At 47.1% G+C, this 9,816-nt stretch overlaps 1 protein-coding gene across 1 annotated transcript in view; it reads right to left on the bottom strand.

Annotated features, from left to right (window-relative positions):
* Positions 1 to 5,759: 5,759 nt before the first annotated feature.
* WWC3 (WWC family member 3) overlaps positions 5,760 to 9,816 on the bottom strand; it is a gene marked incomplete at both ends in the record, with an annotated part of 131,803 nt that continues 127,746 nt past the window's right edge. Inside the window, 3 exons of the mRNA XM_080719174.1 lie at positions 5,760 to 5,826; positions 7,555 to 7,682; positions 8,091 to 8,318. Of these exons, the coding sequence (XP_080575300.1) occupies positions 5,760 to 5,826; positions 7,555 to 7,682; positions 8,091 to 8,318 (423 nt within the window). The remainder of the gene's footprint in view (positions 5,827 to 7,554; positions 7,683 to 8,090; positions 8,319 to 9,816) is intronic.

Raw genomic sequence — 9,816 nt, 5'->3', positions numbered from 1 at the left:
ACCATGGGGGTCATAAGAAAAGAGCCTTTGAGATAACTGGACAGGCTCCCCCAGTCGAAGAATGGAGAATTTGAACATTAATAAGGACAAGTGCAGCCAGGCACAGTAGTGCATGCCTGTAATTCCAGTACTTGGGAGGCTGAGACAAGAGGATTGCAAGTTTGAGGCCAGTACATTATAACTTGGTGAGACTCTGCTTAAAAAAAAACATAAATAGGGGTGAAGGTATAGCTCAGTGGCAGAGAAACCCCTGGGTTTAATTCCCAGTAGAGTGCATCCTAATAGCCTCACAAGTGTATTTAATTCAATACATTAATCTAAAAACAAAACAAAACTCAAAAATCAAAATCAAATTGGTCACCATGTACATTGGTAGCAAAACAATTCATGATTTGGAAAACCAGTAAGTAAAGGATCAAGCATTTATCTTGCTTTTTTCATATGAACTACAGCACATCATAACCAAAATGAGCACATTTCTCTCTACGAAGGTATTTCAGTTAAAAAGCAGAAAAAAATTGATATTCCCATTTTACAACTCTTAAGGAACCAAAGGTATCATCAATAGTTGCTGACATGACCACCGGCCATTCAGTCACCTGATGCATCAGCATACAGAAGTCCTGCCCCTTCCCCCCTGAAAAAGAAACAATAAAACAATTGCAATGTGCCGGGCGTGGTGGCGTACCCTTGTATCCCAGCATTCGGGAGGCTGAGACCGGAGGATCGCAGTTCGCGGACAGCCTCAGCTACTTAGCGAGGCCCTCTGCAACTCAGTAAGACCCTGTTTCAAAATAAAGAATAAAAAACAGGGCAGGGGGTGGAGCTCGGAGGTAGAATGTACCTGGGTTCCATCCCCAGACCCGCAAAAAATAAAAAAAAACAATTGCAATGTGACGAAGCTTCTAGATCCAACCATAAGTTTATAAGGATGGGATTCCGAGGAACATTCTCACCGGGACCACAAGAAAACCACTAGCTAAGCCCAGAAAGCGGGGACTTGGGACACACAAGCTGTGTTCAACGAATTATGTGTGTGATTATTCAATCCTGTAAACTTAAACAAGGATAGAACTATGGGATGTCTATTTCTACTTACTAGGATTACAATAATCAAAATGACCTAACAGCCGGGCGTGGTGGCGCACGCTTGTAATCCTGCGCTCGGGAAGCGGAGACAGGAGGATCGCGCAGGTTCGAAGCCGGCCTCGCTGGCTTAAGAGACCCTGTTACCAAATAAAATATAAAATAGGTCTGGGAGGGTAGCCTGGAGGTAGACGGGCTTCCGGGAACCCCAGTACCACCAAAAAAATAAAAAAATAAAATAAATAAATAAATAATTAATTAATTAATTTTAAAAATGACCTAACAAGTATTGACCACGATGTAGAGAAACTGGAGCCCTGGCACACTGCTGGTGGGCATGTAAAACCATGCAGTGACTTTGGAAAACACTCTGGAAATTCCTCAAAACGTTACATGTGAAGTTACCGTATGAGCCAGCAATCCCACCCATAGGTATAGACCCAGGAGAAATGCAGACATTTCTCTACAACAGCTTGAGAATGAAAGATCATCGCAGTGTTGTTCCTAAGAGCTCATATGTGGAAGCATCCTAAATGTCCACCGATTGATGAATCATCGATTTATTCAATAGATGATTACAATAAAATAAAAATAATATACTGCAGCTGGGTGCAGCGGCACATACCTGTAATCTCAGGACTTAGAAGGCTGAGACAGGGGGATCACAGCCTCAGCTACTTTGCAAGACTCTTAGCATCGTAGTGAGACCCTCTTTCAAAGCAAAAATAAAAATTAAAAAGGGCTTGTAGTGTAGCCTTGAGGTAAAATCCTCAGTAACACACACACACACACACACACACACACACACACACACACACGGGTGGGGGGGAGATTGCTACTATGTGGATGAACCTCTAAAACATTCCTGCTGAGTGGAAGAAGCCAGACACAAACAGCTACAGAGTATATGATCCCCCAGGAAATGCCCTGCATAGGCAAATCCATACAAAGGCAACTGGACTGGTGGTTGGGATGCGCCAGGGGAGGGAAGAAGGGGAATGACAGCTCACAGGTTTGGGAGTTTATCCTGAGGGTGATGAATGCATTCCAAAATTAAGGACGATGCATGCACAACTCTGAATATATTAAAAATATATGTGCTGTCAATGGGTAAATTGTATGGTATGTCATTCGTACCTCAAGAAAGCTACTATCAAAACACACACATACACACAGGCAGAGACATGAAGCCATACCAGTAAGTGGATTATATTTGGATTCTGTTCAAAGAGTTGAAATAATAATAAAACAAATAAGCAAGTGGACCGTGGATCTTTAAGGACACTAAAAAATTATTAAATGCTAAGCCACGATGCAGGCATTGTGCATGTGTTTTTTCCCTATTAACAATATATTGTGAAATCTTTACAGACAAAATGATAAGGTATATGGGATTGCTTCAAGTCACAAGAGGGAGGTGAGTGGAGGTATAGCCCAAACAGGACTAGCCATGACTGACAAGTGTTAAAACCAGGGGAGAAGCCGGGCGTGGTGGCGCACGCTTGTAATCCCAGCATTCCGGAGGCTGAGAGTGGAGGATCGCGGTTCGTGGCCAGCCTCAGCTACTTAGTGAGGCCCTCTGCAACTCAATGAGACCCTGTTTCAAAATAAAGAATAAAACATAGGGCTGGGGATGTAGCTCGGAGGTAGAATGCCCCTGGGTTCCATTCTTACTACCGCAACAAACAGCACGGGGGAGTTACACACGCATTTATTTACCATGCTCAGACTTTAAGCCGCTATTTTCATTTTTTAAATATGCATGCTCTGCCGGGCGAGGTGGGCACGCTTGTAATCCCCAGGCTTGGGAGGCGGAGACAGGAGAATCGCGCAGGTTCAAAGCCGGCCTCGCTGGTTTAGGAGACCCTGTTTCCAAATTTAAAAAATATATAAAATAGGTCTGGGAGTGTAACCCGGAGGTAGAAGGGTTTCCAGGAACCCCAGTACCACCAATACATATATACACACTCTTACCTTTTGTTTTTGTGGCACTGGGGACAGAGCCCAGGGCCCTGTGCATTTTGAGCATGCGCTCTACCACTGAGCTGCGTCCCCAGTTGTTTGTATACACTTGTCTTCATAATGGTATGCTTTAATAAACCACACGTTTCCACTTTGTTCTTAAGGCAAGTTAGTTTAATTTTATAGAAGAAATATTTTCAAACAATACAAATGACACAATCAGAGAGAATGGTGACAAAACAGGAGAGATGAATACTGATGATAACTCATTCCCACAACAGGAGGTTACACATTTCAGCAATCATCGACCCAAGCCTGGCAACGCAATGATTCGATACAGTGAAAAGCCAATTTCCCTTTTAGACGTAGAGCTGTTTCCAAAACCCCTGGGGGCAGAATTCTGATCAATTTCCGGACAGGAACTTCTCGCAAAACATGGCAGCTTTCCCTTTCTCACAGGGCCCCATGGATGCACACATTTAAACAGCAGGTGGAAATCCCGGCAGCAGTTTGCATGTGTGACACGCGCGGTATTTTCTGGGTGTGACAATTTGAACTAGAGGTAGCTGCCAAGTCTAGTCTCCGAGGAAAAGCGGCTGAGGGCTGCGCCCCCCCCCCCTCCGCGCTGTGCGCCAGCACAGAGTGCTCGGCGCGCCTTCTTTTGTCTGGAATTTCATTTTCACTCCAGTTCCCTTGAACTGAAAACGCGAGTGTTGCTTGGATTGACACGGGAGCAGGCTGCACTTGTTTCTGGTGGAGAAAGGCGGGATTCTTTTTTTTTAAAGGGGATGGCCGGAGAGAAGCAGTCTGTATAACCTGTACACATTTAGTGGAGCATCCTTGTCTGGGGTTTTTCTCTATTGGCCAGTGGGTTTTCCCCACATTGCTATTTAATAGGGCTCTACCCACCAACCGGCTTAAGGAGAGCTGCCTGGGGCGGCTGCTAAAAAGTGGCCATGGTTTCTGGGTCCTTAGCACCACTGCCACTCCCGTGAGACTGAGCCTGCTGCCCTGCGCCCACCACAGCGCCAGCAGCACACAGATGCGGTTTAAAGCTTCGACCGCTGGAGGGCAGCAGTCCTGCGGGCGGCTCACAGTTCTCTTCAGGACCGATTCTTCGGGTCTCCTCTACCTCTGCTGTGGGTTCCTACAAAAAGGAATTGGCCAAAAAAAAAAAAAAAAAAAAAAAAAAAAAGCAAAAAAGCGACACGAGAAGCAGGAATACACAGCAAGAGACAAGGGTGAGAGGCATAGGTTTCAGTCTTACCACCACTGACAAACTCCATTGTCCGTGATTGGTCGCGCGTCAATGAAATGCTCTTACAAAATGCAGTTTTAATAAATGTAAAAAGGAAAGTGGGTTATACACGGGGAAGGAGGTTACAGATTGATGAGAGGATACCTGATCAAAAGGGACATTTGTAAAGGAGGGGAAGAAAGATCTAGGAAGAGAAGGTTCTCTTTTCTCTGGCGTTTCTGCCGCGGCTCTGGGCCTCGCGGGAGGCTCCGGAAGGAGAGCGTGCTGCACAGACCATAAATATGGACTAGGCGAACTCCTTGTATCATTTGGCATTAAGAGTCTAATGGCATATTTTTATTCCATTGATTTTTTTTCCTCATGGGCTAGTTGTAAGATTTCGTGAGGAATTCTGGGTAGGCTTCAATATGGGGGGGGGCAATCTGATGTAATTCCAATACTCTCCTATAAACGACTCACCGGGTAATTCTCTTTACCCGTGTGTCCTTCTCTAGCAAAGAAAGCACCTTCAAAGGTTCCGCCTACCGGAACTGGGCAGTCCCCGCTGCGGCCTCACGCATGCGCATTCTCCTTGCACACCCTCCCTCTGCTTTTCTCCCGAACAGCTGGGTGGCGGGGGCCACCCCACCCCGCCTTGTCTTTCCAATCTGGGGAGAGGAGAGGCAGCCCTGCGAGTGGTCTGACGAGTGCAGGCGGTGTGGACAGCCACGATAGACAGGCAGGCTGAAACCTGGGACGCCGGAGGCTCTGTCGCCGGCTTCAGACTCGTGGTAAGCACAGAAAGATGCATTAGACGACCACACAGCGGCGAGAAGCGGCCGGGGCGCGGCACACGTGGGAGCCGGCGCCCTGTGCCGCGCGTGCGCACATCGCAGCGGAACCACTGCAGCTGATGTGTGCAAAACAGAGCAGGAAAGTGGACGATACACGTGGTAAACGCACTTAGAAACGGGGACAAGTGACAAGTCGAGCACGAAGTGTTTGCATTTCCGGTGTCAGAAACAAAACCGGCCCCAAGTTCCATTCTACTGCATGACAAATACTGAAGAACAAAATTTCAGTCTTAAAATACATCTTAAAGTCAGGATTTTCCTTCAAGGAAAAAAAAAGTACTATAAATAAATTACAATACAGTGAATTTGCCTGAACTCACTTTGTTTCTGTCTTCCAGCCTTTAAGTCAAATAAAACAGCGTAAAAACTGTACACTCTTAACATGATAGTTGATCTTTTATAAAATAACCTGTCTCCAGAGATGTCAATTTCACAACAAGGAAAAACCAAGCCCTGTTGCAGTCGCTATTATAAAATATATATGTATAGATATATGTTTTTTACAAAATGTGTATATTAATAGCTTTGCACAAATATTTTAAAAGACAAATTTAGCTAATCTAAGAACTTCATGAAAATAAAATGGGCAGATAAATACTTCGAGTGCACAACGCACTACATCAAACGTCGTCGGCTGGGAGAGGAGGTATGTTAATCCTTGGTCTTGTAAAAAATGCAATCTTCTCCCTGCGCGTGGAAAGAACGGCAGGTTAGGAGCTGACGGGAGACACTGGAGGGCGACAGGAGGCTCGCGAAGCAGTCTTGTCAAACAAACCAAGTTTAAATCCCCAACGACACATCTGTTTGTATGGAGCCTGTATAGAGTCAATGGAAGTGACAGAGCCCCAGGATACCGGGGCTTGCCTCCAGCGCCTGCTGTAGTAATAAATAAAGGAGAATCTGAGTGATGAGTTCTAAATGCTTATTAAAAGAAGAGATGCAGGTGACTTTAAGTATCTGATAAGTATTTCATGCTCATTTATGATGGGGACATAATATCAAGAATAATCTAAAAATAAGACTAGGGCTGGGGGTGTAGTTCAATGGTAGAACATTTACCCAGCATGCCAGAGGCCCCAGGTCCCGTGCTCAGCACACCAAAAACGGCGAAGAGCCGGGCGTGTGCAAAAAAGAATGAGCACTGACACAGGCTGGAGTGTGGCTGCGCTTCCAAAACAGTGCAAAACACTATTCACCGAGTAGTGAAAGCAGCCAGGCAGAACAGACTACACACTGAACCCTCCCGCTTATATGAACTAGCCAGAAAAGACCAATTCAAGGAGACAGAAAGCCTACAGGGAGCCGGGCATGGTGGCGCACCCTTGGAATCCCAGCATTCCCGAGGCAGAGACCAGGAGATGGCGGTTCGCGGGCAGCCTCGGCTACTTAGCAAGACCCTGTTTCAGAACATAAAAAGATCAAAAAATAGGACTGGGGATGTAGCTTAGAGGTGCAAAGCCCCTGGGTTCCATCCCCAGTACCACACACACACAAAAAAAATAAAAAATAAAAATAGGGCTGGGGGTGTGTCTTAGAGGTATAATGCTTCTGGGTTCCATCCCTGGTACTGCTCCCGAAAAAGTTCATTCAAAATGCAAAAGCTGAAGCTGGATGTGGTGGCGCACCCTTGTCATCCCAGCATTCGGGAGGCTGAGACAGGAGGATCACAGCTCGTGGACAGCCTCAGATACTTAGTGAGGACCCTGGCAACTCAGTGAGGCCCTGTTTCAAAATAAAGAATAAAGAAAATAGGCTGGGAGTGTGGGTCGGAGGTGGAATGAATGCCCCTGGGTTCCATCCCCACTACCACAAAAAAAATGCAAAAGATGACATGTACATGCATATATATGGAAATTGCTTTGTCATTTATAAATAGCAAAAGTTCCGAGAGAAGCGGTAGGTTATAAAATAGAGTACTTGGGTGAATTTTATCTACTAAATGAAGCATTATAGTCAAACAAGATAACATTATCTGGCATCATAGGATATATTAAGTCTTTTTAAAAAAAGACTCCATATTATGATTATAGGTGGCGAGAAAGAAAATACTGCACAAAAATAAAAGATCAGAAAAAAACATTCAAATGCTAACGGTGGCTGGGTATGGCGATTCGCACCTGAAATCGCAGCACTTGGGAGGTTGAGACAGGAGGACTTCAGGTTGGAGGTCAGGCTCCACAATGTAGCAAAATTCTTAGCAACCTAGCGAAACCCTGTTTCAAAATAAAAACTAAAATAGAGCTGGGGGTGTAGCTAGGGGGCGGACACCTCCGGGTTCAACCCCCCCATACCGCATACACACAAGATGCTACTAGTGGTGGCAACGCCGCTTTGGTGGGTTCCTGTGTTTTCCTAATAACAACGGTAGAATGGTACAAAGGAAGCAGTGGCAAACAGCGATCCCCCGCCCAGTACCTAAAGGTCTGCACTTGGATAGGCTCCTTGTGCTTCTGCCCGCGCAGCTGGCAGATCTCTTTGGAAGCCTTCTTGAGCAGCTTCTCAGCTGCTTGCTCCTGATGGTAGTCAAGTTTGGTCTGTCTCGTCTGGAACAGAACACATTTATCGAGCGAGATGTGTTTATTGCCATTAAAGATAGCTGTGCAATCTCCCTGACATGGAAAGCGAAAGCGGGCAAAGTCAGTCCACACTGAGGGTGAGTCCACTCTCAGCCGGGAGCCCCGAAGAGTCAACCCCGGTCACGGAGACCCAGAAGAGAAAAAGGGTCGCCTCACGCATCCCAGGCGTCGGTAGGGATGGCTGGAGTCAGACCTGTTAGGCCTGGGGCCCAGAGCATTCCCCCCCCAAGATGGGGAGGCCTTGGGGACCCTTCCCTCCAGAGCCTCCACATAAAGGCCGGTGGTACTTGCAAATGGCTCCTTTGCATCACAGCATCACCCGGACGCTCAGCTCTGAAGCGCAGCACAGGCAGCGCGGGCCCGTGATGCTCTCACCTGCCTCTCCGCCTCCCTCAGAAGGCTGCGGAAGCGCTCGTCCCGGAGCACCCAGTGCGGGAGGTCGGTCTGGCCTCGCAGCTGGGCGTCTTCCAACCGCTGCCTCAGCTCGCGAAGGGCGCAGATCTCCTCGTGCAGCTGCCTCTGGCGCGTTCTCGACGCCTGGAGATCCAGCTCCAGGTCCAGGGAGGTGCGGGCCATGAGCTCGGCCAGGGAAGACCTGCAGGACTGCCGGCAACGGTGGCTGTGAGTGCATGGCAGCCCAGGCCAGCTGGAATGCGTGGCCCTCTGGAAGGTCCTTCCACAGTTAACGGGCAAAGGGAGGGCACAAGTATTTCTCTAAACATGGCCCAACTTTAAGAAAACATACACTTGAGCCAGACATGGTGGTACATGCCTGTAATCCCAGTACTCAGGAGGCTGAGAGAGGAGGTCCCCAGGTTCGAGACCAGCCTTAGCAACCTAATAAGACCCTGTTTTAAAACAAAAAAAAAATTTAAAAAGGGAATTGGGGATGTAGCCCAGAGGTAGAATGCCCCTGGGTTCAATCCCCAGTACCACACACACACAAAAAAATAAAAATAAAAAATAGACTTGGGCAACATTAAATCTCTAGTTTCATATCAAGGTTCATAACAGTAAATTGTTTTAATGATGACCTATGTGTTTGCAAAAGTATGGAGCTCTTAGGGCTGGTAGGATCAAAAGGGAACATCATTCTTCACAAGTACCATTTGATAATAGATCTCTAAAGCAGAAAATGTGCGCTTTCTTTGATTCTAAGATTTCATTTTTGACTCGCATCTGAAAGGCCCAACTGCCAAAGTATAAAAGTGGTCAAGCCGAGGTTCTGACGGAGAGACCCTGAGGACAGCAGGAAATGATTAAATACAGACAAGGACGGCGGAAAATGCAGCCACTGTAGAGGCTGCAAAACACAGCGACGTGGAAAAGCCTTAAAAGGTCCTAGTGTAAGGGAGAAGCATGTCACAAACCACATCAGTGTTCTGTGTTTAAAAAAATTCCTTCACGCCCGCGTGTGCGTGCACGCATGCGCACACAAGCTATTAAGAACTTTCCCATAATAGCCTCAGGTAAGCAAATTTGCTATGTTAGAAAACACTCGAAGAGAAGAAAAGAGGTTTTGTTCGTGGGGAGGAGGGCAGTATTTCCTATCCAATGGGAATCGGAACCCCGGGCTGGCAGTTGCGGTAACAAAACCACCACCCATTAGCAGCTTCGCCATTACTCAGTGGGCTGAAGACCCACAGGCGTTTTACACACACAGCACCATTTTGCACATTCACAGAACTGAAATGCAAATGTGCCTTCTAATTTAACGAACACAAATTCATTTTAAAGCATTGCTGCATTCCCAGAGGACATCTGGCCATGTCTGGCCCTGTCTGGAGACGTTGGGGTCGTCACAGCTGCTGTGTGGGTGGCTGTTCCTGGCACCGGGGGCCAAGGCCAGAGAGGCTGCTGATCAGGCTGGAGAGCGTGGGGCAGCCCCGCAGCGAAGCATCCAGCCCGCCACAGCCACGGTGCTACTGCTGGCAAGCACTTGTGTGGCTGGATTATGGCCTTGTGTGTGTGTGGTACTAGGGACTGAAGCCAGAAGCATTTTACCTCTGAGCTATACCCTCAGCCCGAGTTCTTATTGCTTATTTTGAAACAGAGTCTCACTAAGTTGCGGAGGGCCTCACTCGGTAGCGGAGGCTGGCCG

Source organism: Muscardinus avellanarius (genome assembly GCF_963383645.1).
Source record: "Muscardinus avellanarius genome assembly, chromosome: X".
Classification (NCBI taxonomy): domain Eukaryota; kingdom Metazoa; phylum Chordata; class Mammalia; order Rodentia; family Gliridae; genus Muscardinus; species Muscardinus avellanarius.
This window is presented reverse-complemented; position numbering and strand designations above follow the sequence as displayed.